Raw genomic sequence first — 26,026 nt, 5'->3', positions numbered from 1 at the left:
ATGCTATCTTTTATTCTTGTTTTTGATGAGATGGGACTTTATTCAGAGATTAACTCAGGATCACTGAATACTTTACTCAGTTTTCCCAAAGAAATTCATGTTTCTCTTTTCCTTTTCCTATTCAATTCTGAGTGCAGATCATTTTCCATGCACAATGTCTATCCAAGCTATACATATCAATGGACTAAATCTATAATGTCTTCTATTCAACTGCTCATTGTACAGCCTTTTAATGGACATTCTTCATCCACTTGTTTTTCTTATATGGATATTTATGACAATATTTCGAATAACTATGCATTTAATTTAGGAGATTCTGTAATATTCAAATCTTAATTCAGTCAGGACAAAGTTGTCTACACATAGTCGCGCATGGAAGACCTAACCATCAATAACAAATACCTTTTTCTATTTGGACAATACATTAAACATTCTCTATAACTATGTCAAATCCTCTGGCAAATCTATATATTCCTGTTTAATTTCTTATTTGATATTAATTATTAGAGGAAAACATCCCAAGAACTCACAGGTTCCCCTGAATCTGACCTACCTCTCAGCAGATCCACTTAAGTCACTGGTAAAAATAATATACATATCATCATCATTAGTTATACATGTAATTTTCATTTTCTTTCATACCTTTGTATAATCACCAGAAAGGAATCCTTGTTCAAATCCACTATACATTGTCAGTGGAATGAGGAGACATTGTCGTTTATCTTTAAGGTGCCGGAAAGTTGCCAGGAAATTGGTCCAAAAAGAGGCTTTTTCCTTTTCATCTGTACTTTCCAGTTGATCATTTGGGATCTGCTCAAGAAATACAGCTACCAGTAACACTGCCAAAATTCCACTTCCTATGGAGATAAAAGTAACCTAATGTGAAAAATGTGATTAAAATGTGGCTTCATGTTAAATGTTTTGGCTATCACAGAATATTGGACCCATGCCTTTTGGAACAATGATTCTCTCTAACATGGTTTCTTACAATTAGAACATGGTCAAAAGAGAAAAAAAAATACATTGTGAGTCTTAAAAAATGGCTCCTTGAAAGAGACTCTCTTGGAATGCAAGCTTTCAGGAGCCTGAACATTTTTTTCCTCATGATAGTGTATTCTTTTCTTTTCTATACCCTAATACATTGTATTTTTTATTATGACTTTTTATCATAAATATGTCTAGCTTCAGAAAAATTGATGACTCAAATTAGCACAATTAAATTTCTCAATTATGTATATTATTTCTATTTTGTACTTTTAGACTTGAGAAGTTAATAGGTCATTGGATTTTTCTAATCTAAACCAATTTGTGGTCCAAGGTTGCCCAAGTTTTTTTTGTCTATAAAGCAGACCAGAAGAAACCATCAGAGAAGATGTTAAAATTGATTTAGGGATATGTTCTTTAAGCAAAACAAAATCATAGGGATTCATTTATGTACTGTGAAAAAAATAGATGAATTTTCAATAATTAGGAACTTTAAAAATTAGCTCAGTATAATGGAACAAAGGAAGAAAACATGAAAACACTAAAAACAAGAATGCACAGAGACTTCAGAGATCATAGGATCATAGTTCTGGGATGGGGAGGTACTGTCAAGGGGAGCAAATCCAGCCCACTAATTTTGCAGATAAGAAAACTGAGGTAAGGAGAATTTGAGATTTCCCTAGCTCCCACTAACTAGCTAGGAGAAGAAGTAAGATTGAAATTCAGTCCTGCAATGGTGATCCATTCCTCTCTTTTTACTGTTGTACCACATTGCGTTTTGGATGTCCAAAATAATCTTGGATAGAAAACATTTGAGAAGCACTGGTCTAGAATCTCTTCTTTATATGTCTCATATATAGTAGATAAAACTAGTCTAAAACACAAAGAGATGGTATAAAGGCTGAAACCTTTAGGCAGAGAAATCAGACAAATATTGTCTTAGTTTTTTCTTCACATCATTTGCCCTTGATTGTGTATCTACGGATTGCTGAGCTTACTGGGTTTAGAGCTAGGTTTTAGGATGAGTGGTGAATTATTGTCTTACCAATCTATTCTTGAATTTTTCAACCATAGAAATGAAATATGACTACTGCTTCCTGATTATGAAGGTAATTTATCATCTCTTGTTGCATTTTCTAATTTCAGAAAGGGATCTCAGAAATATTCTCACAAAAAATCTATGTAAGTACCGCCTGAAAGTTGATTCTTATGAGCAATTTCCAACCTTTTCATCATTTAAATGGCATAGAATAATTCCATAGATCCTGTGAACACCAAATGGCAAATAGGTATCTACAGAGCAATTATCTGGAGACACAAATGATAAAATACCTTCCATGAACAAGAGTCCAAGATTCTGGTATGAAAGGAATGCTACTTCAGAACATAGAAGGGAATGGGCTTAACCACTAAATACTACAGGTTTAAAATTCAATGAAAGATTGGCTTTATATGCAAGTTTCTTCTGGGGCTACAAGGAAACCACCACTAGATGTGTTCACCAAACCCCTATTTATTTTACATATAGAACATTAGGTTTAGCTTTGCCAATATGTTGGGATAAGAATAATTCTGATATATTTAACTTCACATGAGAAAAACCTGCCAAAGCAAATTGCCCTTCACAAATTTATGAGATATCTTTTATAAGAGAAATTGTTTAATTTGGAGAGGAGGTTTTCAGTGTGTGTAGAAGGGGTTAAGCACAAGAAAAAGGAAGAAAAATTCAAATGCCTCTAATTTCTTTACTATTGATAATTAATTGGTATTCATTTTAGGCACATACCAGTATAGATGCCCAGCAGTGTGTAAATTAATTCATTTGTTGGACGCTTAGTACTATTTGTAGATGTGTTGCTTATAAAACAATCACTAGCTCCACAATGCATCAGTTGTTCTTCTGGGATTTCTCCTGTAAAATTAAGAATAAAATAAATTAGAGTACTGGGTACTATCCTTTTGGTTTCAAATAATAAACTGGAGTTAGTCTCCAGAATCCAGAAAGATAGATTATGATCCTATGTGGCTCTTTGACATCAAGACTTTGAACATCTCCTTGCATCATTTATACTTAAAAAACAATCATTGTCAATGGACTTCTTCTTTGATGTCTCATCATTGTTTTGAGATGACCCTGGGTCCTCAAAGACTATGTCAAACAACTATAAACCCTGTCATTCCTCCCAAGCTAGAAAAGTTCAAATATGAGATATCTGAAAAACTATGTATTTATTATCTGATAGCCAGCTTAGCTGATTTGAAGAGCCTTATGACCATAAAACTCTCTAGAGTTTATCATTCAAGCACAGAAGCAGCACATATAGTAGGATCTCAGAATAATTGTCAATATGACTTCTGTTTTCTTCTTCATTTCTCCTGAATTTGGACATTTTTTGACACATACTTTTCTGTGTCTAATACTAAAACAAAACACAGTAAAGAACATTGGATTTGCATCCTGGCTATGGTATTTTTTACCTCATCCCCTCAAGAGACTGATTTAGCATCTTCAGGACTCAATATTACTTACCTATTTTTAAGGGGGTAAGGGAGCTTATAAGATCCCTTCTGATTTTAAATCTGATTATTTTCAAAAAAAAGTTTAGAAGCTTATTTTACTAAGTGATTCAAGCTATAATTTTCTCCATATGATTTTTAAAAACAGAATTTTAAATAAATTTTAGGAGTTTTTTGGGGGTAATGTGTCATAATGGATAAAGTATTGGATCTGGAGTCAGAAAGAGCTGAATTCAAATGTGACCTTAAACATTTAATAGCTATGTGATTTTAGGCAGGTCATTTAACCTCTCTCTGACTCAGTTTCCTTATTGATAAAATAGAGGTGGTAATAGCATCTATCTCCCAGGGTTGTTGCAAAGATAAAATAAGGCAATATTTGCAAATAATTATGCAAGCCTTAAAGTAAAATGTATATGGGTGTATGTATGTTTGTATGTATTTAGTTTGGAGGAAATAGTATAATAGAGATACTTAAGAAAATTCTCTCTCCTCCATAAGATTTCCTTCTATATACTATGAAGAACTCTATGAAGAACTCTTACTGCCTCTACTTTTTTAATCACCCATTTAGTTCTCAATCATTTAGAATCTTATTTAGAAAGATTTGGTTTACAATCCCACAACTCTACCCAACTCATCTTTTTGAATTCAGATATTTTTTCTGACACTAGCTATGTGATGCTGGCAAGTCACTTAACCCTGTTTATCTCAGTTTTCTCATTTGTAAATTGAACTGGAGAAGGAAAAGGCAAATCATACCAATATCTTTGCCAAGAAAATCCCAAAAAGGATTATGAAGAGTTGGACATGACTGGAAAACCATTAAGCAACAAAAACTTTAATCTGTTCTCCTCATCATTCATTGCCTAATGGACATATTAATAATCTCAAATCCAACATTTCCAAAATAAAAATAATTGTTTTTCTCTTTAACCTATTTTTTTTTTTTAAAACTTCCTTATTTTTTATTGAAGGCACTGCCATTCTTCCAATGAAGAACACATTATTGCTTTTTCTTGAACCTTTGGCTTTCTTTAAGGTACTTATATTTATGATAATATAATTTGATATTATCGTATTATTGTTATGTAAAGACAATATTATTGTCCTTACATAAGGACAAATAATATAATAAAAAGATAAAATAATATAATGGGGAAATATGAAAATGGAGAAATAATGAGCATGATAATTGTTAAGGATCCTAGAACCTTATAATTCTGCTGAGGTTTCTTAAAGTAACATTTTTTAAAGCATACAATGTTTTTTAGTCCATCACTAACCATTTTCTACTTCTTACCCTGTATGATCTCCTTGACTTTTGCTTCACCACTACATTTATAACATCTTACAATTTCTTCCTGTCTCTTTGCTCATCATCAACAATTATAACTACAATTGATAGAAATAGTAAATGACTTGTTTAGAGTTGTTCAGCTGGGAAGTGTCAGAAATAAAATCTAAAGTTAACTCTTGCTGACTTTGTTTAATACTCTATCAATTTTTGTTACCATAATCCTAATTTAGGCCTTATTTACTTCTCCCTTGAAAGAATTTAAAGGCTAGTAGTAAATATTAGAATCATGATTTGAATTCACATTTTTTTATTCTAAATCCAGGACTATATAGAGAGTTAATTGTTATCTAAGATTGCTTTATATTCTAAATATTGTAGTGACTAAAAACCATTTGATGTTGGGAGAAAATAGTAATTCAAAGCAATAAATATTTATTGAGCATCTACTGTGTACAGAATTCTTTACTGATGATACAGAGATGAAAAATGACATAAACCCTGCATTCAGGGACATTATGATCTAATGGGAAGTATACAAAATTTAAACCAAAAAGGATGATACAAGATAAAATGTGATACAGGCAAAACAAATATATGGATAATGTGTTCTAGAAAAATGTATGTTCACATAAAGAAGAGAAGATTTAATGGAAAAAAGACATCATAGCAATAATAGCTAACATTTCTATAGTATTTTAAAGCTTGCAAAGTGCCTTAAATATGTTGTCTTAATTTATCTTCACAACTCTAAAAAGATTGTCAGCTTATAGACGAGGAATCTGAGGCAGATAGTTAAATGACTTGCCCAAGGTCACATAGCTAATTAACATTTGAGACTAAATTTGAATTCTAGTCTTCTTGAGTTATGTAGAGAAAGGAGGACTGAAACAGAACCTTTCAATAGTCATGTGCACATGGCACACACAAATACAAACAAAACTGACACATAAACATACACAGTTTGAGAGAAGGCAAGGGGATCACAAACTCACCAAAGACTAAAATTTCCATTTAGGATGACCCATAATAAAAAAAAAATAAACTAGTTCCCATATAGCATACCTGGGAATTGATCATCCATCTTTACTCAAAGACTTCCATTGAAGGCAAACATATTACTTCCTAAGCAGCCCATTAACATTTTGGATACCTCTAATTGTTAAGTAATTTTTCTTTACGTTAACCTTAAATCTGCCATTTGCCAACTTTTGTCCATTACTCCATTTTTTCCCTCTGTTGTCAATAAAAAATTCCCTCTTTCATGTGTCAAACCCTCAAAAACTTTAAGAAGGCAGCAAATACTTCTCTTCGCTTTGAAGGAGCACTTCTAGTCCCTTCAGCTGCTCCTGATATGACTTTAATTCAAAGTCCTTCTCCATTTTACTTGCCCACTTCTAGATACATTCTCCGGATGATAAATATCCTCCTTAAAACATGGCACCCCCTAAATAAACTCAGTGTTACATATGTGGTCTGATTAGGGTAAAAAAATCAATCATACCCTTAATCCTGAAAACTATGTGTTTGTCAGTGAATCAATTAAGCCTCTGAAATTCCAGATATTGGGTTGGTGACTAGAAATATAAATATCTTTGAAATGAATGAAATAATCTCAGTTGTCAAGGAATTTGCTCTCTAAAAAGGGAGACAAGAACATCTGAAAGTATATACAGAATAAATACAAAGTGAATAAATTGATGGTAGTTTGTGTAAAGGGGCCTTAGAAGGTAGAGGAATAGGAAAGTCTTCATGTAAAAAGCTGTCTTTTAATACAAAAAAGAAGCATATTCTAATATACAGAGGTGATGAGGGAAGGTGATATCTATACAGGCATAGGGTATAGACATTGTGAAGGGATGGAGATAGAAGTTGGAGGGTTGGGTGTGAGATACAGAAAGAAAGCCAGTTAGGCTGAATTGCAGAATGTAGAAGAGGAAATCAATATACATTTATGTTGGAAGGGTGGGTCCAAATTTTAAAGGACTTTAAAAAGCTATGTAAAGTTTATATTTTGTCATAGATATATAGGGAGTCAGTGTGGATAATGGGTTAGAATTCATCTCTAAGATCATGTGGCTTTCTTAATCACACCACTAATTTATATTAACTTTGAAATTCACAGATTTTTTTCTAACAAAATATGTTCAACCATGTTTTCTCTGTTTTGTACTTGTGAAGTTAACTATTTTTAGCTTAAATATGAGGTTTCACATATATTCTTCCTCATATTTCACTTCTTTTTTGACCCATTTCTTCATTTCCTTTTTGGCCCAGACTTTCTGAATCCTGCCTGTTTATCCAATGAATTAATTATCCAAACTAAATTTGTACCATCTGCATAATGAAAAATATAGTATTTAACTCTTTTCCCAGGCCATGGATAAAATGTCAAATGTCACAATACCAAGTTCAAATTTCTGAAGTGCCCTGAAGACTTGCCCAATTAATATGGCTCCATTAATGACTACTATTTGGCTCTAGCCAATAAAAGTCCACATATTTGAACTCTCATCTATATCACTTCTATTCACTTTTCTCACAAACATATTATGACAGACTTTGTTAAGTTCTATGTTGAAATCTAAGCCAACATTATCTACAATAGAGGTGTCTTAAGAATAGGACAGACCAGATTAAAATGTAATTTGGAAATATTCAAAGGAAGCTTACTCTTTTATTCTTACCCTCCAACCAAGAAAGTTCAATTAGAAATCTAGAAGAAAATGAGGAGAGCATGGTATGACAGAAGTCATGAGAAGACAGAGGATTAAAAATTGAAGAGTATTAAAGTGAAGCTAAAAATGGCAGAGAGAAGTCAGAAAGTTGCCTGAATTCTTCCTTTTCCTTTGGAAACAGTGTTAAATCAAGATACTAAATGGATACTGGAGCAACCAAACCCACAAAAAACCAGAGTAAAATAAATTTTCAGCTTAAATTTAGAAGGACTTCAGGAAAGGTCTGTCTCACTTAGGTAAAAGGGGAACACAGCCCAGTGCAGACAGTGAAAGTCAGTGAGAGGCTGTTAGCCATAGCACCGACAGCAGGACAGTGACACAGTAGTCTATCTGTGAGATCTTCAGCACTAATGCAGAAGGCAAATTATAATCCCTGGAATTCTGACACAACAGGTGCAACTAGACCAGGTCACTCCAGGGCAGTGGGCAAGCTACAAACATCTGAAGTCCTGACATGGAGAGCCAGTGACCATGCCCTTGGCTCTGAGCACAAGAAGCTTGGGGGAGTGCTTCCTATGCCCCAAAATCAGATCATAACTTTAAAAGTCATGAAAGTGAATTTAAAAAATATGTAAAAACAGAAAAGAGCCCTTCCCGTAAAAAGCTATTATGATGCCAGGGAAGATCAAAACACAAACTCAGAAGAGGACAACACTATCAAAATGCCTACATGTGAAGTCTCAGAGGGGAATATAAACTTATCTCAACTCCAAGACTTTTTGGATAACCTCAGAAAGGATTTTAAAAATCAAATAGGTGGGGCAGCTAGGTGGCACAGTAGTTAGAGCACCAGCCTTGAAGTCCGGAGGACCTAACTTGAAATCTGGTCTTAGGCACTTAACACTTACTAGCTGTATAACCCTAAGCAAGTCACTTGACCCCAATTGCCTCGGAAAAAAAATCAAATAGGAGAAGTAGAGAGAAAAATGTGAAAAGATGAAATTTATGGGAAAAGAGTAAACAATTTGAAAAGAAAACATAAAAATTGACTTAAGAAAACAGCACATTAAAAAACAAAATTGGCCAAATGGGGGAAAAAATTCATTTCCTACACAAATGGTACCTCCACAAAAACTGACCACACATTAAGGCACAAAATGCACAATCTAATGCAGAAAGGCAGAAATATTAAATGCATCCTTTTCAGATCACATTGCACAAATATATATTTTTATAATAAAGGGCCTTGGAAAGGTTGACTAAAAAATTAAATGGAAACTAAATCATTTAATCCTCAAGAATGAGTCAGACAAAAAAATCATAGAAACAATCAGTGATTTCATCAATAATAAGACAACATCCAAAAACTTATGGGATGCAGCAAAGGAGTCCTTAAGGGAGTTTTATATCTCTAAATGCTTATATGAATGAAATAAAGAAAGAGATAAGTAAATTTGGCATGCAACTAAGAAAGCTAGAAAAAGAACAAATTAAAAATCCTCAACTAAATAAGAGATATTCTGAAAATGAAAGGAGAAAATCATAAAACTGAAAGACAACTATTGAACTAATAAAACTAAGAGCTGATTTTATGAGGAAAAACAATAAAATATTTTAGATAAACCTTTGTTTGATTAGGAAAAAAAGGAAGAAAACCAAATTATCAGTATAAAAAATGAAAAAAGTGAATTTGCCACTAATGTAAAAGAAATCAATGCAATAATTAGGAGATATTTTGCCCAATTATATGCTAATAAATCTGATAATTTAAGAGGAATGGCTGAATATTAACAAAAATATAAATTACCCAAGATAACAGAGAAAGAAATAAAATAAACAACCTTATTTTAGAAAAAGAAATTGAGGAAGCTGTCAATAAACTCCCCAAGGAAAAAAAATCTCCAGTCCCAGATGGATTTACAAGTGAATATTATCAAACTTTAAAGAACAGTCAATCCCAATAGAAATAAACTATTTGGAAAAGTAAGCAAAGGAGTTCATATTTTATTCCTTTTATGACACAAATATGATGCTAATACCTAAGCCAGGAAGAGCCAAACTAGAGAAAGAAAATTATAGACCAATTCCCTTAATGAATATTGATGCAAAAAAATTTAAATAAAACATTAGGAAAGAGATTACAGTAATTTATTATCAGGATCATGTACTATGACCAGATGGGATTATACCAGGAATGGAGGCCTGGTTCAATATTTTGAAAACTGTTAGCATAGCTGACCATATCAATAAGCAAACTAATATAGTTATCTCAATAGGTACAGAAAAAGCTTTTGACAAAATTCAGCACTCATTCCTTTTAAAAACACTAGGGATTCTAGGAATAAATGAAGTTTTCCTTAACATGATCAAGGAATGTTAGCTTTAGCAATAAGAGAAGAAAAAGAAATTGAAGGATTTAGAATAGATGAGGAAACAAAACTATTACTTTTTTCAGATAATATAATGGTATAATGAGAAAATCCTAGAAAACCACTTAAAAAACTACTTGAAACAATGAAGAGCATTAACAAAGTTTCAGGATATTAAAAAAACATAAAAATCATCAGAATTTCTATTTATTACTAACAGTGTTCAGCAACAAGAGAAAGAAATTTCATTTTAAATAACTGTAGACAATATAAAATATTTGGGATTCAATTTGCCAAGACAAACCCAGGAACTTCATGAACACAATTACAACACAGTTTTTATATAAAGTTGGATCTAAACAAAAGATGCATTTATTATTTCTACCTTTCTGTCTTTGATTATGAGGTTTACATGCCCTAATACATGGTCAATTTTTGTGCATGTTCAATGTACTACCAAAAAAAAAGTATATTCCTTTCTGTCTCCATTCAGTTTTCTCCAAAGGTCTATCATATCTAATTTTTCTAAAATTCTATTTATTTTCTTAACTTCTTTTTCATTTGGTTTTGAGGTTCAATTTATCTAGTTCTGATAGAGGAAAGTTGATATCACCCACTTGTATAATTTTGCTATCTATTTCTTTTTGCAGCTTTTTAAATTTCTACTCTAGGAATTTGGATGCTATACCACTTGGTGCCTATATGTTTAGGATTGATATTACTTCATTATCTATGATATCCTTTAGCAAGATATAGTTTCCTTCCTTATCTCTTTTAATTAGATTCATTTTTATTTTTGCTTGATCTGAGATCAGAATCACTACCCCTGCTTTTTTTTTTTATTTCAGCTGAAGCACAATAGATTCTGCTCCAATCTTTTATCTTTACTCTCTATGTGTCACTGCTTTGAATGTGTTTCTTGTAAACAACATATTGTAGGATTCTACCTTTTAATCCAGTTTGTTATCCACTTTTGTTTTATGGGAGAGTTCATCACATTCACATTCACAGTTAAAATTACTAAGTCACTATTTCCTGCCAGCTTATTTTCCCTAATCGTACCTTTCTCTTTTCTTTCTCCTTTCTCTCCTTATTAATGTTTTGCTTCTGATTACCACCTCCCTCAATTTGCCCTCCTTTTTCCTTATGCCTTTCCCTTCCTCATGCCTTTCCATTTTTACTTCTAGTCTTCCTTCTATTACCTCCATCTTTTCTTTCCTCTTTCTTCTCCTACTTCCTGATAGGATGAGGCAAGTTTATATATCAGACTAAATATGTCTGATATTCTCTCTTTGAGCCAAATTCAATGAAATTAAGATTCATGCAATGCTCATCCCCCTCCCTTCTCTAAATAGGAATTTTTTTGCTTCTTCATATGCTGTAATACCCATTTCACCTCCCCTTTCCTCTTCTTCCAGTACAATCTCTTTTAGACACCTAATTTCTTTTCTATATCATCACAGTAAATTTAAATTATATCTATACTCTCGAAGTACACCCTTAACAAAGATATAGTTCTCAAGAGTTAAACATATCATCTTCCCATATAAGGATGTAAATATTTTAACTGTTAAAAAAAACAAAATTTTTTCTTACCTTTTTATGCTTCTCGAGTTATATATTTGAAGATTAAATTTTCTGTTCAGTTCTGATTTTTTCATCAAAAATAAATTAAAATCCCCTATTTCATTGAATGTTCATCTTTTCCCCTGAAAGATAATGTTTAATTTTGCTAGATAGTTGATCCTTGGCTGGAGTGCAAGTTCCTTTACCCTCCAGAACATCATACTCTAGGCCCTTCAGTCCTTTAAAGTGGAAGCTGCTAAATCCTGGGTAATCCTAATTGTGGTTCCTTGATATCTGAATTTCTTCTTTCTGGCTGCTTACAGTATTTTCTCCTTGATCTGAGAATTCTGGAATTTATCTACATTATTCATTGAAGTTTTCATTTTGGGATCTTTTTCAGGAGGTGATTTCTTTCAATGGCTATTTTACCATCTGTTTCTAGAACACTGATTCAGGTGTTCTTGATGGTTTCATAAAAAGATATTGTCTAAGCTCTTTTTTAATTGTGGTTTTCAGGTAGTTCAGTAATTCTTAGATTGTGTCTCCTGGATCTATTTTCCAAATCAGTTTTTTTTTTGGTTTTGTTTTGATGAGTATTTTGCATTTTCTTCTATTTTTCTTCATTCTTTTGGTTTTGTTTGACTGATTTTTGATGTTTCCTTGAGTCATTTACTTCATTTGTTCAATTCTAATTTTTAGTGAATTATTTTCTTCAGTTAGCTTATTTTATCTTCTTTTGCATTTGGCCAATTGAACTTTTAAATGAGTTGTCTTGTTCATTGGATTTTTTCTCATTTCACATATTCTGTTTTTCAAGGAGTTGTTTTCTTTTTCCATTTCACCAGAAGTATTTTTAAGGGAGTGTTTTTTTTTCCAGAAAATTTCTGTTTTTCCTTTTCCAGAGCTTTCATTTCTTTTCCCCATTTTCTTCTAACTCTTTTAAGATCCTTTCTTAATTCTTCCAAGAAAGCATTTTGAGATGGAGAACAGCTTATATAATTCTTTGAGAATTCATCTGGAGATTTTTTAACTTTAGTGTCCTTAGGGTTTGAGGTGTGTTCCCTATCTCCATAAAAATCTATCTATGGTTAGAACTCTTTTTTGCTTTTTTGCTCATTTTTAAATGTTGAGGTCTGCTCTTAGGGTAAAGTGGAGATTGTCCCAAGCTTTCTTTACAGGTGACAGTGGCTTCACACTGCCCTGGGGCCAGTGCTGCCAGATTCCTTCTAGTGTTTGTGTGGCCAAGTCCCACTTGTTATGCTGAGGTTCAGGATCTAACTATTTGCCTTCTGTAGTTGTGCTGGAGGTCTTACATCTTGTCTGCTGATCCACTAACTTCTGAACCAAGACAGAGTAGCAAATACTGCTGTATTTTGGCAAGGGGGCTCCCACCAGATTCCCCCTACATGGGGAGGTCTCTCTTCCCTGGGTCTCCCTGTACTACATTGTATCCATACTGGGCTACAAACCTCCACACATCAGCACCAACCACCTGATTGAGAACCTGAAGTTCTTCTAAAATATCTTCTGCTGGAAATTTGCTATACTCCAAATATTTGTGGGTTCTGTCACTCCAAAACCCATTCAGAGACTTGGTCTGGTATTGATCTGAGGGAAGCCAAGAAGAGCTCAAAGACCTGTCTACTTTGCCATCTTATCAGTTACTATTCTTTATCCTTTGTTCTTCCAGAATGATGACATCAGAAAGGTGATTCCTTGACTTGTAAGTGAATTGGATTTAAATGATGCAGAATCCTGCAAAATCATTAGCTTCATTCTCTCCTCCAGAATCATTGGAATCCAGTGGTAAGACACAGGTCAAGGCTATTGATAAAAGTTCCAGATGGAAGGAAACCATGGCCTTTTAAAGCTATGGTATTTCCCAGGTCTTAGTCTTTTTGATGAAATGCCATTCAATAATTAAAGACTATATAAGAATTGAGGCAGTGCCTTCTTATTAGATGTTCCCTTCTATTTACACCATCTTTTACATAAAGGTTATTTGTATATTGTGTGTCCCATTAGAAAAGGAGCTTCCTGAAAGAGGGCATTCAGAAAGCTTAGCACAGTATCTGACACATAGTAAATATTTCTTCATATTTTGATATTGAGATGAATGTTGAATTGAATAGTGAGGCATTTAGTGCTAGATTATGATGGAACATGCTCATTAGATACTTTCTTCTCCTGGTAAGGGCAGGATGGTGGTGGGGAACAAAGTAAATTGGCCTATTGCTTTATCTTGAAAGATAGTTTTATAAATGTTAAAGTATTATATAAATATGTTATTATTAATCAAAGAATTTTCTGTCATTTAATCTTTGAACTTTCAATATATATATATATATTTTGCTAAAGGTCAATGAGTAAAAAAACTATCAAGCAACAAAATTTTATATCTAGGTGTGCCCAAAGGCAGTTACAAACAGATGAGTGTAGTAAGAGAATGTATGTGAAAAGAAACTTTGATCCTGGATGACTCAATTAAACTAGTCTTCAAGATAATTGGCAGCTCTTAGTTCCCACACATCTGATAAAATGCAGAGTGGAACTGAATTATTATGACCATGTGACCCTTAACTTTGGTAGCAAACTAGGGTGATTCCATTTATGCATGTGTATGGGGCAAGAAAATCAAGCTAATTTTGTATTACATAGAAAATCTGAAAGGGAAAACATTGACTAAATAACCCTGCAAAATTCAATACAAGTTATATTGAGCTCTCTCAATATGGATTGCAAAAGGAATATAGAAATGACTGAATCAGCAGCACCCAAAAAGATAAATGGTCAAAGGATAAGAACAAGCACTTTTTAAAGAAAGAAATCCAACCTATTAATAACTGTATGAATGCTTTCAAATCACTAATAGAGAAATGAGAAGTAAAGCACCTCTGAGGTTCTACCATACAGCCAATAGAAAGGCAAAAATGACACAAGTGAAAATGTTGGATGGCCTGAAAAAAAACAGACATATTAATCCTTGGCAGTGTTGAGAACTGATTTGGGCATTCTCAAAAGTCATTGGAACCATGCCCCCAAAGTTCCTAAATTATGACTACCTTTCAACCCAACAAAGCTTGGTACTAGGCTTTTATAAGACTGATGATAAAACATGTTACTTCTGATAGAGAAGGAATGAATTCAAAGAAGACCCATACATTTCTGGACATGGCCAGGGAGGGAATTTTCTTTACTTGACTATAAATATTTGTTACAAAGGTTTAAATATTTTTCTTATTTTCTAATTGGGAGGGGAGTGGGAGAATGAGGGAAAATAAATATTACTAATTTAAAAATAATTTTTAAAAAATTCTGAATCAACATATTTCTCTTGCTCATCACCACAGAAAGACACCCCTCTTCGAGCAGTATTTCAGCCAGTTCCATTTACCTTTGGTCTGCTCCTGTTGAAATACCAGAGATGAAATCAAATTCCCCCAGACACCAGATGATTGAAATATAAGAAAGAAGATGCCAAAATACTGGTTGATGACATCTTTCCCAAGTTTTCCTGCTTTCTGTGCATACACATTTCCACTAATTGTAAGATAAGTGCATTTGGCTGACCACAGTGGAGCTCCTCCAAGACCTAGTATGATGGAGGTGGGGATCAAGGTGTACCTACAAAAAAAGAATCTTAGTTAGTCAACATAAAATGGCATGATCTTTCTTTTTATTGCTGTTTTTGAGAGAAATGATGGAGAAAGACAAACCATTCATTCATCATACTTTAAAAAATGGGTGAGCAACATACGTTTTAGCTGAAGTACATAGGTAGAGAAGGCATTAAGTGCCAATGAATTCTGATGATGGAAAGTTCAGTAGATAGTTGTCAAGTATTTCTAATAATTTGAAGGTACTGATAGGAAAGCCTTGGTATCCTCTGCTGGAATATTGTGTGGTGCTGCTAGAGTACAAGATGGAAGGAATCTAGTAGTCAACTGATCTTTTTGGGTATCTTCCATTGCTGACTTCTCTCCATATTTGGCCTATAATTAGTGTGTAATAGGTTGCAGCTGGCTGAAGGTCAGGGCTTTTACTAGAAGAGAGAAGAGGAGATATACCAGCTGGCATAGAAGTTTCCCAAAGAGAATGCGATATAGCAGCACATGGAGGCTGTAATGGTCCACTTGCAGCCAAATTTCTTAATGAGAATTGGAGGAAGGAACATGGAAGACAGGATCAGAGCTCCATAGACAACACTGAGTGTAGCCACTCCTAGTCCTTCCTCATCATTAAGACTGCTCTGTAAAGACAAACAAATAAAAAATAGTCAATTATATTCATTTAAAAGGACTAAAGAAAAGATCATTTAGATATTCTGCTTGTTTTTCCTGAAAAACTGAATAATCAAACAAAACCATTTCTTTTTTCTGTTAAAAAAATATCCATTTATTTTAAATTCATTTGTAATCTGTCCATTTACTGACTTCAAACACATCAACTGAGAAAAACCCAACAATAAAACTGAGCATAAACATAGTTAATCAAAACAAATTTCCACTTTAGCTATGACCAAAAATAAATGTATCTTTCTGTGTATTTTAAATTTATCAGGTCTCTGGCAGAAAGTGAGTGATATGACAAATTTTCTCTCAAATTCCATGAGGTGGTATAAAGGAAAAAAATTTATAGCATTTAAATAATGAACTTGAAATAAAGTAGATGTCCTTCTATATAATTATCTTAATTGTGGAACATGAATATATTGGCATATTATAACTCTGTAAATGAAATAGTGAAAAAGAAGAAACCCATGGAAGACATATAACCTCATACAAAGTATGAACAGAACCAAGAAAATATTATGCAAAACAACTATAATAATGTAAATAGAAAGAAAAACAAAATTCAAAAGCAAATGCTACCTTCTCTCTTTCTTCTTTTTTGAAATCCTCTTTTAGTTTGGTTTCTGAGACACCATAATTAAGTTTTTGCTTGCGGCTTTTCAAACTTCTTTATTTATCCTTCCTCTTTTTTTTTTTTAATTTGGACTAATTACTCTGGAATTTACTTCCAATGCATGAAAAGATATTTATGTTATATCTCCAACAACATTATAAACCTTCACTTTGAAAGTCCTTAAATTTATATCTTCCCCAGTCTCTTGTGCAAAGTACTTAATAAACATCTGTTGTTTGATTAATTGATTAAAATCCTCTACTACAGAAAACAATTCCTCAGAATATCAGGGAGAAAGAGAAAAAAGAAATCGTAATTCATGTTGGCACAGCATTTCAAGTCTTCTCAAAGCAATGCAAAATAAATGTAGGAAAACAAGGCTGACAATCATATTTAGACTAGTCAGCATAAAACTATGGTCTGGAAGGAAAGTTTCCACTGAATATCAAAAAGGAAAGAAGAAATTAATGATAAATCACATTGACCCAAATATTTTAAGTTTTACTAAGCATTGTTTCATAATTCACTGAAATAGGTAGCATAAATAGGATTATCTCCATTTTACCAATGAAGAAATAAATTAAGACTCAAAGTAAAGGGACTTGCTCAAGGAAACAGTCTCATGATCTTGATTTGAACACAAGCCCTGCTAACTCCATTTCCCAATCTCTTCTTATTGTGCTATACTACTTCTTTTTGGGAGGAAATATGCTAGACTTAATTTATTATAATATCTAGATGGCACAGTGGATAGAATTCCAGCCGTGATGTCAGGAAGACCTGAGTTCAAATATAGCATCAAATACTTACTAATTGTATGACCCTAGACAAGTCATTTAACCCTGTTTGCCTTAGTTTCCTCATCTCTAAAGTGACCTGGAAAGGAAAATGGTAAATCACACCAATATCTTTGCCAAGAAAAATACACATTGGGTCATGAAAAGCTGGATGATATTGAACAACAGCAAAGATTTATTATTTCATGAATTGGGAGTAGAGCCAGAGTAATTTAGACTAAGACCATTTCCCTATTCTTGAGGATTAGTTATTAAACTTATTCTATTGTATGTTACTGAAAATCCTGCAGCATTTCACTAAATTGATATTTCTTCACCACCCACAGCTTTCCTACAAATCCAAAAGGTGTGCTTTGATCATCTGAGCTTGATTACAAATGAGTGAGCAGAGAGATCTAAATCAGTAAAAGTAAAACTTAAAATGCAAAGTCTTCTTTTGTTGTGAAGGAGCCCACTGACACTGAACCAACACACACACACACACACACACACACACACACACATGTCAGGGGTGGGGGAGCCTTTTCCCCTCCTCTGGTCTTTTTTCTTTCTATTTTCTTTTCATTGCCTTGATTATTTCAGTTAGTGTTGTAGATTGTTCAATCAATAAGCATTTATTAAGTGCTTGCAATGTGTCATGTACTGTGTACCCTAACCTTAGCAAAACAAATAAAGGAAAAACAGTCCTTGCCTTCAGTGAGCTCATGTTCAAAAGAGAGAATCATGTAAACAAATAGGTCCATGGAAGATATATACAAATGAGGCATGATGACCTTTAGGGGGAAGGCTCTAGCAGCTATTCATTGAAAAGACTATTTAAAATTTCTGATCTATTTAAAACTCTTTCTCTACTTAAGACTTTTTGTTGGAAGGAAGGAAGGAAGGAAAGAAGGAAGGAAGAAAGAAAGGAAGGAAGGAAGGAAGGAAGGAAGGAAGGAAGGAAGGAAGGAAGGAAGGAAGGAAGGAAGGAAGGAAGGAAGGAAGAGAGGGAAAGAGGAAGGAAGAGAGGGAGGGAGGAAAGAAAGAGGGAAGGAAGAAAGAAAGGAGGGAGTGGACGGAGGGAAAGAGGGAGGAAGGGAAGGAAGGGAAGGAGAGAAAAAAGGAAAAGGGAAGAAAGGAAAAAAGAAAGAAAAAAGAAAAAAAAGAAAGAAAAAGAAGCAAAGAGAGTTGGCTGTGCTGATCAGTACAACCCAGTGACTGTCAATTTTAAATTGGGTCTTTGAGCTGAAAAAGCCCTTAGAAATCATCTAGTCAAGTCCAACTCTCTCATTTCACAGCTTAGTAAAATACAGTCAAGACAAATGAGTCAGACAGGGATTCATTTACAGAATAAAGATACAAAAACAAGTCTCCCCACTCCTTACACTTTTTTGGTCTGAAGGTGTCTGTGGTTTCAGCAAATAGTTATCAACTGCTTAATACATTCAAAGCTTTAAAATTCCTTTGGTTTTATGACATGACTAAGAGTTTCTAAATAATTAAAGTCATAGATTATTTAGAGGCCCATGAATAGAAATGCACATGGTTGAAAGAGGACTCCAACATATTCCCTAGGAAGGACTGACTACCCTCCCAAAGTTTCATAAAAGATGCCATCCAAGAACTGTAAAACTTGAGAAATGGAGAGGTTCATTATATACAAGAGCGAGGGATCAGAGAAGGATAGCCCTTATGCAACAAGGTGCCATGATTGATGGAGTTGCTGGGGCTGTACTCAGGAAGACCTGAGATTATATTCAGCCTCTGATAATAACTTGGTATATGACTATGGGTAAACCATTTAATTTCAGTTTGACTCAATTTTTTCAATTGTAAAATGGGGATAATAATAGCATCTACTTTATTGTGTTGTAGTCGGGATCAAATGAAATAGTTATAAAGTGCTTCTGGTTCATGGTTGCTACATTAATGCTAATAATTATTATTATTAATTTTTTTTATTAATATCTATACAATATTTAGAGAACTCAAGGGAAATACTCCTTCAAATGAGAACTCCACAGAGTGAGTAATGGGGAGTGATACAATCTGCATCAAAGTAAATGCAAAGAATTGTTCTAGATCTGGACTATAAAGATTAAAATTATATAATTCAAGGAGCTTCCAGTCTAGTAGAAGAGATGGCGCCATATATAATTGTTATAGAGTTATAACATAATTATGTGTATAGCAGAGTTGACCTCTTAGAGATTCTCTCTAAGACTCATGGAGAAAACAGCACTTCTAGCTGGGGAAATAAGAAAGGCAGATTCTATGGGGTACACAGGGACCCTACCCCCTAACTCAGAGCAGCCCCATAAAGGCCCAAATGTCACAGTATGTACAGTGAAAATATCAAGACTAACTGTAGAGGAGGCAATCCCCTCTCTTGGATTCTATATCTAATAGTCTATTTGCAAATCTTCCTCTTAGCAGCAACCAACTCCTGAAGCCTATTGTTTCTCTAAGCTTAACTTCTAGGGGAGCTAAATTTCCAGCATCTTTGGACCTATACTCAGGCCTGAGCCATGATCATAATGCCAGTCATTTTCCCCTACTTAGGGAAAAGTTTCATCATTGGAATGGCAAAAAGGGAATCCCAAATCTCCCATATTCCATTACTACCTCAATAAGCATTGCTTCCTATTGAGCCCAGGCTCATACAACAGTAGGCTCAGCATAAAAAAAAAAGAATATTAGGTATATTAGACATGGTTATTAAAAAGAAATATCAATACCCAGTTTTATGTTGTTAAGTCTCAAGTAGAGCAGTTAACTTCAAGAAATGAAATAGAAAGGCATTTCAAGGAAATTGGAGCATTATTATTTTTTTATAACTCAACATTATCTGTAGTTTTAAGCTTTAAATTTTAGCAAGGCAGCAGCCACAGAATCAAAGTAGAAAATGTGCATGAAAAATGATGATGAAAAACTCAAAAGGGATGTAAACTTTTTAATTGATTGTTTTCTTTTGGGGGGAGGAGAGAAAGGAAGGTTGGTTGGTTGTTTTTGTTTTATAAAATAGGAGGGGGAGAGCAGTTTTTTTTAAACTCCCCAGTTTTCTGTCACTGAATTCCAGATTCTGAACAAGCACCTTGGTTCAATGATTGTATCTTTTAAATAGTTCTTTAGATTTCCCTTCATATCCTAATAAACTGCTTGCATGTTGTGGTCTAAAGCAAGGAGGCTTTTAAAACTTTTTCTATTGATAACCCCTTTTTGCTCCACCACACTTTTACATAAGCCCAGGTTATATAAAATAGGTATACAAATCAAATGTTTATTGATAATGAAGCATAATTTCATGACCCCCACATTCAGTTACACAACCTTCTATGGGATTGCAATCCATAGTTTAAGAAATTTTGGTCTAGAGCAATAGCCTCCAGGGTGAGGGATATGCATCCCTTGGGGGTACAAGGGATGATCCAGCAGAGTTTGTAGAAAAAAAATTAGAATTGAGGAAAGCACTGCAGGTTTTCTAGCTGCTAATAACTACCACCAGCTTCTGCCATTCTCATCTTTCTACATGTGCCTAAGAAGGTGGCTACAATGGGCTGTCAGATATATGAGCTCCTCCAAAGGCCCAAATGATCCCATGAACAGAATGAAATGGGATAGATTTCAATGGAATTTATGAACATTTTTTCCCAATACATTCTAAAATGAGATTTTTTTTTTGCTTATAAAACTATCTTTTCCCAATTACATTCTTACTGGGTCTTACCAACAATATAAATCATATTGTACTCTTGGATACATTTTGCAAAGGCTGGGATTAATTATTTGGAATATGATTTTCTATCTTCTTGAGCATAGCAGTTGACAGGTAGAACAAATCATTATGAATCATCTTGTTTAGAGCCATTTGTCTTTGAGGTCAGATTCTATTAGATAAATCTGTAAAAATCTCATAAAATCTGGATATGTTACCTTTAGATTAGACCCTGGGCAAGCTTGTGGAATAAACAAAGTTCTGAACTCTCCAGTCTGCATGACCTTGGACAAAGTTATAGGATGATAGCAGAAGAAATCTTAGCGACAAAGCACTTAGTCTAATACTTTCTTTTACATGAGATTATAGTACTCAGAGTTTAAGAAACTAGTCCAAGCTCATTTAGTTCTTAAATACCTGATGTATGATTTGAACCCTGGTTTTAACTGCAAGTCCAGTCCCCCATCTACTATAACATGTTGCCTCTCACTTTTTCACTTGAAAAATGGCAGTGATTCTTGTAGTTCCTGCTTCAAAAATTAGTGAGGCACAAATGAAATTATGTATTCAATACTTTAAAGCACCATGTCAATTGTCAGTTATTGTATTGTCTACTTGCTCACAATGTTAGAAAGCATGAAAATGTTACTACAGATGCTAAGAAATGATGCAGATTATAATAGTACCCCTCAAAAAGCACAGATGGCACCATATTGTCAATAGATATACTCAAGGTCTGCTAAAATAAAAGCTGGACCCCACAGCAGCTAGCAAGTTTTGATTTTGGAGATATCACAAAGATAACACCTTTTCTAATCTCTTTGCTGTGGAATAAGTTTAAATGCCCTTAACATTAAATACACACACACATACACACACACACACTTTAACAGCCTTTTAAAAATTTTCCACGAATGGCAAATCCTCACCCATCACAAACATTTTTAATTTTACACTAAGATAAAAATGACTGATATATCTTTTTCTCCCAGAGCTCTTGCTAGGAAAGGGCACTAGAACTGAAGAAGGAATAATGTGGGAAGAGAGGGGTAAACAAAGGGGCATGGAAGCAGAACTTTGGGTACTTCAAATTTGCCCAAGGCCTAACCTGAAGGCACTATACAGGTTTTATGAGAATTTTTTTTATGGATTTATGTGATAGAATCTCAAAGTCTAATGGTTCAAAGCAGGGGATGATTCATAATAATTTGTCCTATCTATCTTAGCTAAGCTCAAGAACAGAAAAAACAATCCAAATAATTAATCCCTGATGTTGACACACCTTATCCAAGAGTATGATATAATTTATTTTGTTGGCAAGACCCAATGAGAATGTAATTGGGGAAAAGTGTCTTGTAAATTAAAAAAAAAAATCTTATCTCAGAAGATCTTGGAAAAATGAATGCAGATTCCATTCAAATATATCCCATTTCATTCATGGAATTCTTTTCTCCTATAGAGATGAAATAAATTTTGGTCCTATCTAATGCCATCTGTATGACCACTGGCAAGTCATTTTTCTGGCTGAGCCTCTGTCTAATCATTTGTAAAGTGAGAATATCATTATTATTATTATTATTATTACCAACCTCAGACAGTTGTAGTAAATAAAGGTTTTCTAACCCTTTTGCAGCCATAGAATTCCAGGTTTACATTTATCATAATTATATGTCTCATCTTCATATAACTTTGGGGACCAAAAGGCCAAAAAGAGTAAGGGGCACATACCTTTTGAAAATCTCAAGATTGCCAAGTGAAATACATGCACCTACCTGTAGATTCTGAAGACCTCCATATGCTGTAAATAATAGCAGAAATCCAAAGGCAATCACAAGAACATTCTTTAAGTTTCTTTCCATTTTGTTTATTAAAAATCTTCAGTTATTAGTTGAGGGTGTAAATCTGTATTTCCTTAAGTAACCAATCAGAGCTTCAAGGTGAAAAAGGAGTCTGGGCTTTGAAGTGACAGCTTCCCTTCTTCATCTAAAGAGAAAGAACCTGTGACAGCCATTAAGACTAGTTAATGAACTTTGTAATCACTATCATCTAACACTCCCACAAAGTGTTGTTAATTATTCACTTTCTCTAGAACATCAACAACAATTTTTCCCAACAGGACAAAAGATTAGTATTTTTGACAAATGGTGTGTATGTGTGTGTGTATTTGTGTTTTCTTTCCAAGTAGACAATCAAATGTGCTCTGACATCTATGTAATGTGCTGAAATTGGTGAGGTGGTACAAAAAAAAAGTCTTTTACCCCAAATAACAAAAAGTAAATACTAGTTCTTGCTCCTGAGAGAGGCTAGCATTATTATAAGGTACTGTGGAAGGTCAAATACTTCTTTATTCCAATACACAAGCTATAAGATTATGTAACATAATCAAAGCAAGAACAATGATTTTTTTCCCATTTAAAAACTTAAAATTTGACCTTAGAAGGTTAATTTTAAAAAACTTGTGATTTATGTTGTTTTAAAATAGATTTGAGCTTGCATGACAATCCTTATGAGCTGGGGGAAATATAACCAATGGGAACAGCAATGGAAATCTAATTAAGATAGTATAAACTTTATACTTTGAGGAGATTAACCATCTCCCAAATTTTTCAAATCACTGCCACACTTTACAAGTAAGAGTTGGCAGGGCAGTTATTTTTGCTTGTAGTAGCAGAACATGTGAAGCATCTTCTTTTTGTCTTTAGTCACATGATTTGCCTAAGTAGTCTTATTACCACTATATGAAAATAATTTTGCTATAAAAACTGGCATATCCAAATTTTGCCACAATTTTTATAAGCCAGGAGTTCTTAGCTTGGTTCACATAAACTTATTTTTAAAATATATTTTGATAATTGGGTTTTAATTTCAATGGTTTTCCTCACCATCCTAAGAATTTTATTTTGTGCATTTAAAAGTATTATTCTGGGGGGCGGAGCCAAGATGGCGGAGAAGACACACGCGACTTTCTAAGCTCTTCTCTTACCCTCTTTATCAATATTATATCGAGCCTCAAAAATAGTCTTGGACTTACAATTGTAAGATAAGAAATAGAACAACTCACCCGGCGAAGAAAATCTGCAGTCTCGCCAAAAAGGTTGGTTCCGGGGCCAGGGGGATCTAGCAGACAGGGAGAGAAATTAGGTTCGAGGAGGTCTCAAACCGAGGGAGAAAGCACAGATCTCAGACAAGCTGCAGCCCCAACCCGCGTAGGGCTTTTCCTTGGGCATTGGGGATCCCTGCAGCAGGAGGACACAGCCCGGTTAGCCTCCAATCTGGCCGTGGGAGCTCGGCTTGGGGCCATAAGAGCTTTTCCAGGGCGGATTTGCATTGGGCAGAGACACTGGGGCAGAGTTCCAGGCGGTCTGCAGTCTGCTCAGCTGCTAATACTCCATCCCACAAGAGGCTCCGCCTGGGCAGGGACACTTTCACCACTAGTCTCTAGCCTAGGGCAATCGATAATCCACTCAGCCTACTAAGCAGTTTGATAGCTCTGCCAGTGCTGAATCCACTTCCTGTTGGGAAGGAAAACTCTCACTGAGCACTCCCATACCTTGAGCGAAATCGGTTTAATCTCCCTGCTCTGCAGAGGAAGCTGGTAACCCTTGCCTAGGAGACATACCCAAAGGCTTTAAACATGAATAAAGATGAAAAGAACAATCGACAGCTTCTATGCAGAAAAAAGACAGTCAGCAAACCTGAAGAGACCTCAAACAGCAAAATGCATCAGACTGTCCTCTTTACAATAATGCTCTCAAGAAGAGGCCATTAAAAGTCTCAAAGAGATTAGAAGATAAATGGGAAAGGAAAGAGAAGCCTTACAAAGAGCAACAACTTCCTGAAATTGAATTGGAAAAAGTTAAAATTCCCAGGAAGTGCAGGGAAACAAAATTGGTGAATTGGAAAAATAAAAAATCTCAGGAAAGTAGAATTGTGAATTGGAAAAATAAAGAATCTCACTAGAAGTAGGATTTGTGAATTGGAAAAGACAAAGAACTCGAAGAAAGTAGGATCTGTGAATTGGAAAAAGAAAATAATTCACTAAAAAAAAAATTATGAAATGGAAAAAATTCCACAGACCAAAACAATACATTCAAAAACTCAATTGGACATATACAGAAAGAAGTAAAAAAGCTAATGAAGAAAATAATTCTTAAAAATTAGAACTGAACAAATTGAAACTAATGATGCATTGAGACAGCAAGAATCAGTCAAGCAAAACCAAAAAAAATGACAAACTGGAAAAAACCATGAATTATCTATTTGCTAAAATGACAGACTTGGAAAATAGATCTAGGAGAGATAATCTGAGGATTATTGACTCTCAAAACATGATGAAAAAAGAGCCTAGATACTATTTACAAGAAATCATCAAAGAGAACTGCCCAGATGTAATAGAATCAGAAGGTAAAATAGGCATTGAAAGATCAACCCTTCTGAAAGAAACCCTAAAATAAAACCCCAAGGAATATTGTGGCAAAATTTCAGAACTATCAGATTAAGGAAAAATTTACAAGCAGCCAAAAAAACCATTTAAATACCGAGGTGCCACTAATAAGGATACCAAGATCTGCTGCCTCTACATTAAAGGAAAAAGGGCTGAATATGATATCAAAGGCACAAGAACTTGGGATGCAGCCAAGAATAAACTACCCATAAGCTGACATTTTCTTCCAGGGAAAGAAGATGACATTAAAATGAAACAAATGAATTCCATTGTTTCTGAAGAAAACCAGAACTAAACAAAAATTTGATCTCAAGAATAGAACTCAAGAAGATGCAGAAAAATAAAAATAACTCTTGAAATGTATCTCTCAGTTGTGATATACAAAAAAATACATGTAAAATTTGATAGTACTGATATAACATAAAAAGGGAAATAATATGAAAAGGATGATGGCAGAATAAGGTGGGAAGGAGGATAAAAAAGAAAACCAATCCCACAAAGAGGCTAAGAACTTATCAATCTGAGGAATTTAGAGAGAGGGAGGAACATGTGTAATCTACCTCTATCAGAGTTAAGCTCAAAGGAAAAATATGACATTTGTTTTAGAAAAATTCTCTCCCCTCATTAAAAACGGAGAGAAAAGGAAAAAGAAAAAAGAGTAATAAGGGAAGGAAAGGGGAAAGACTCAAAGGGGTAGAGGATTATAAAGAGGATAAGTATCGTGATACAAGAGGGGTACAAAGTTTAAAAGGGGAAAGAGGGTTGGGAGCAAGAA

At 34.1% G+C, this 26,026-nt stretch overlaps 1 protein-coding gene across 2 annotated transcripts in view; it reads right to left on the bottom strand.

Moving 5' to 3' along the window:
- LOC100932115 (unc-93 homolog A) overlaps window positions 1-26,026 on the bottom strand; it is a 56,796-nt gene that overhangs the window by 15,956 nt on the left and 14,814 nt on the right. The window contains exons 2-6 of one of the 2 annotated variants that reach the window (XM_023503341.2): window positions 22,580-22,805; window positions 15,479-15,660; window positions 14,806-15,035; window positions 2,771-2,896; window positions 643-857 (exon numbers count right to left, since the gene is read on the bottom strand). In XM_023503341.2, the coding sequence (XP_023359109.1) occupies window positions 643-857; window positions 2,771-2,896; window positions 14,806-15,035; window positions 15,479-15,660; window positions 22,580-22,666 (840 nt within the window). In that variant the 5' untranslated portion in view covers window positions 22,667-22,805. The remainder of the gene's footprint in view (window positions 1-642; window positions 858-2,770; window positions 2,897-14,805; window positions 15,036-15,478; window positions 15,661-22,579; window positions 22,806-26,026) is intronic. The other variant, XM_023503344.2, reaches the window with a different exon arrangement.

This window comes from Sarcophilus harrisii, chromosome 4 (genome assembly GCF_902635505.1).
Source record: "Sarcophilus harrisii chromosome 4, mSarHar1.11, whole genome shotgun sequence".
Taxonomy (NCBI): Eukaryota; Metazoa; Chordata; class Mammalia; order Dasyuromorphia; family Dasyuridae; genus Sarcophilus; species Sarcophilus harrisii.
The sequence above is the reverse complement of the archived record's forward strand: the minus strand, read 5'-3'. Positions and strand labels throughout refer to the sequence as shown.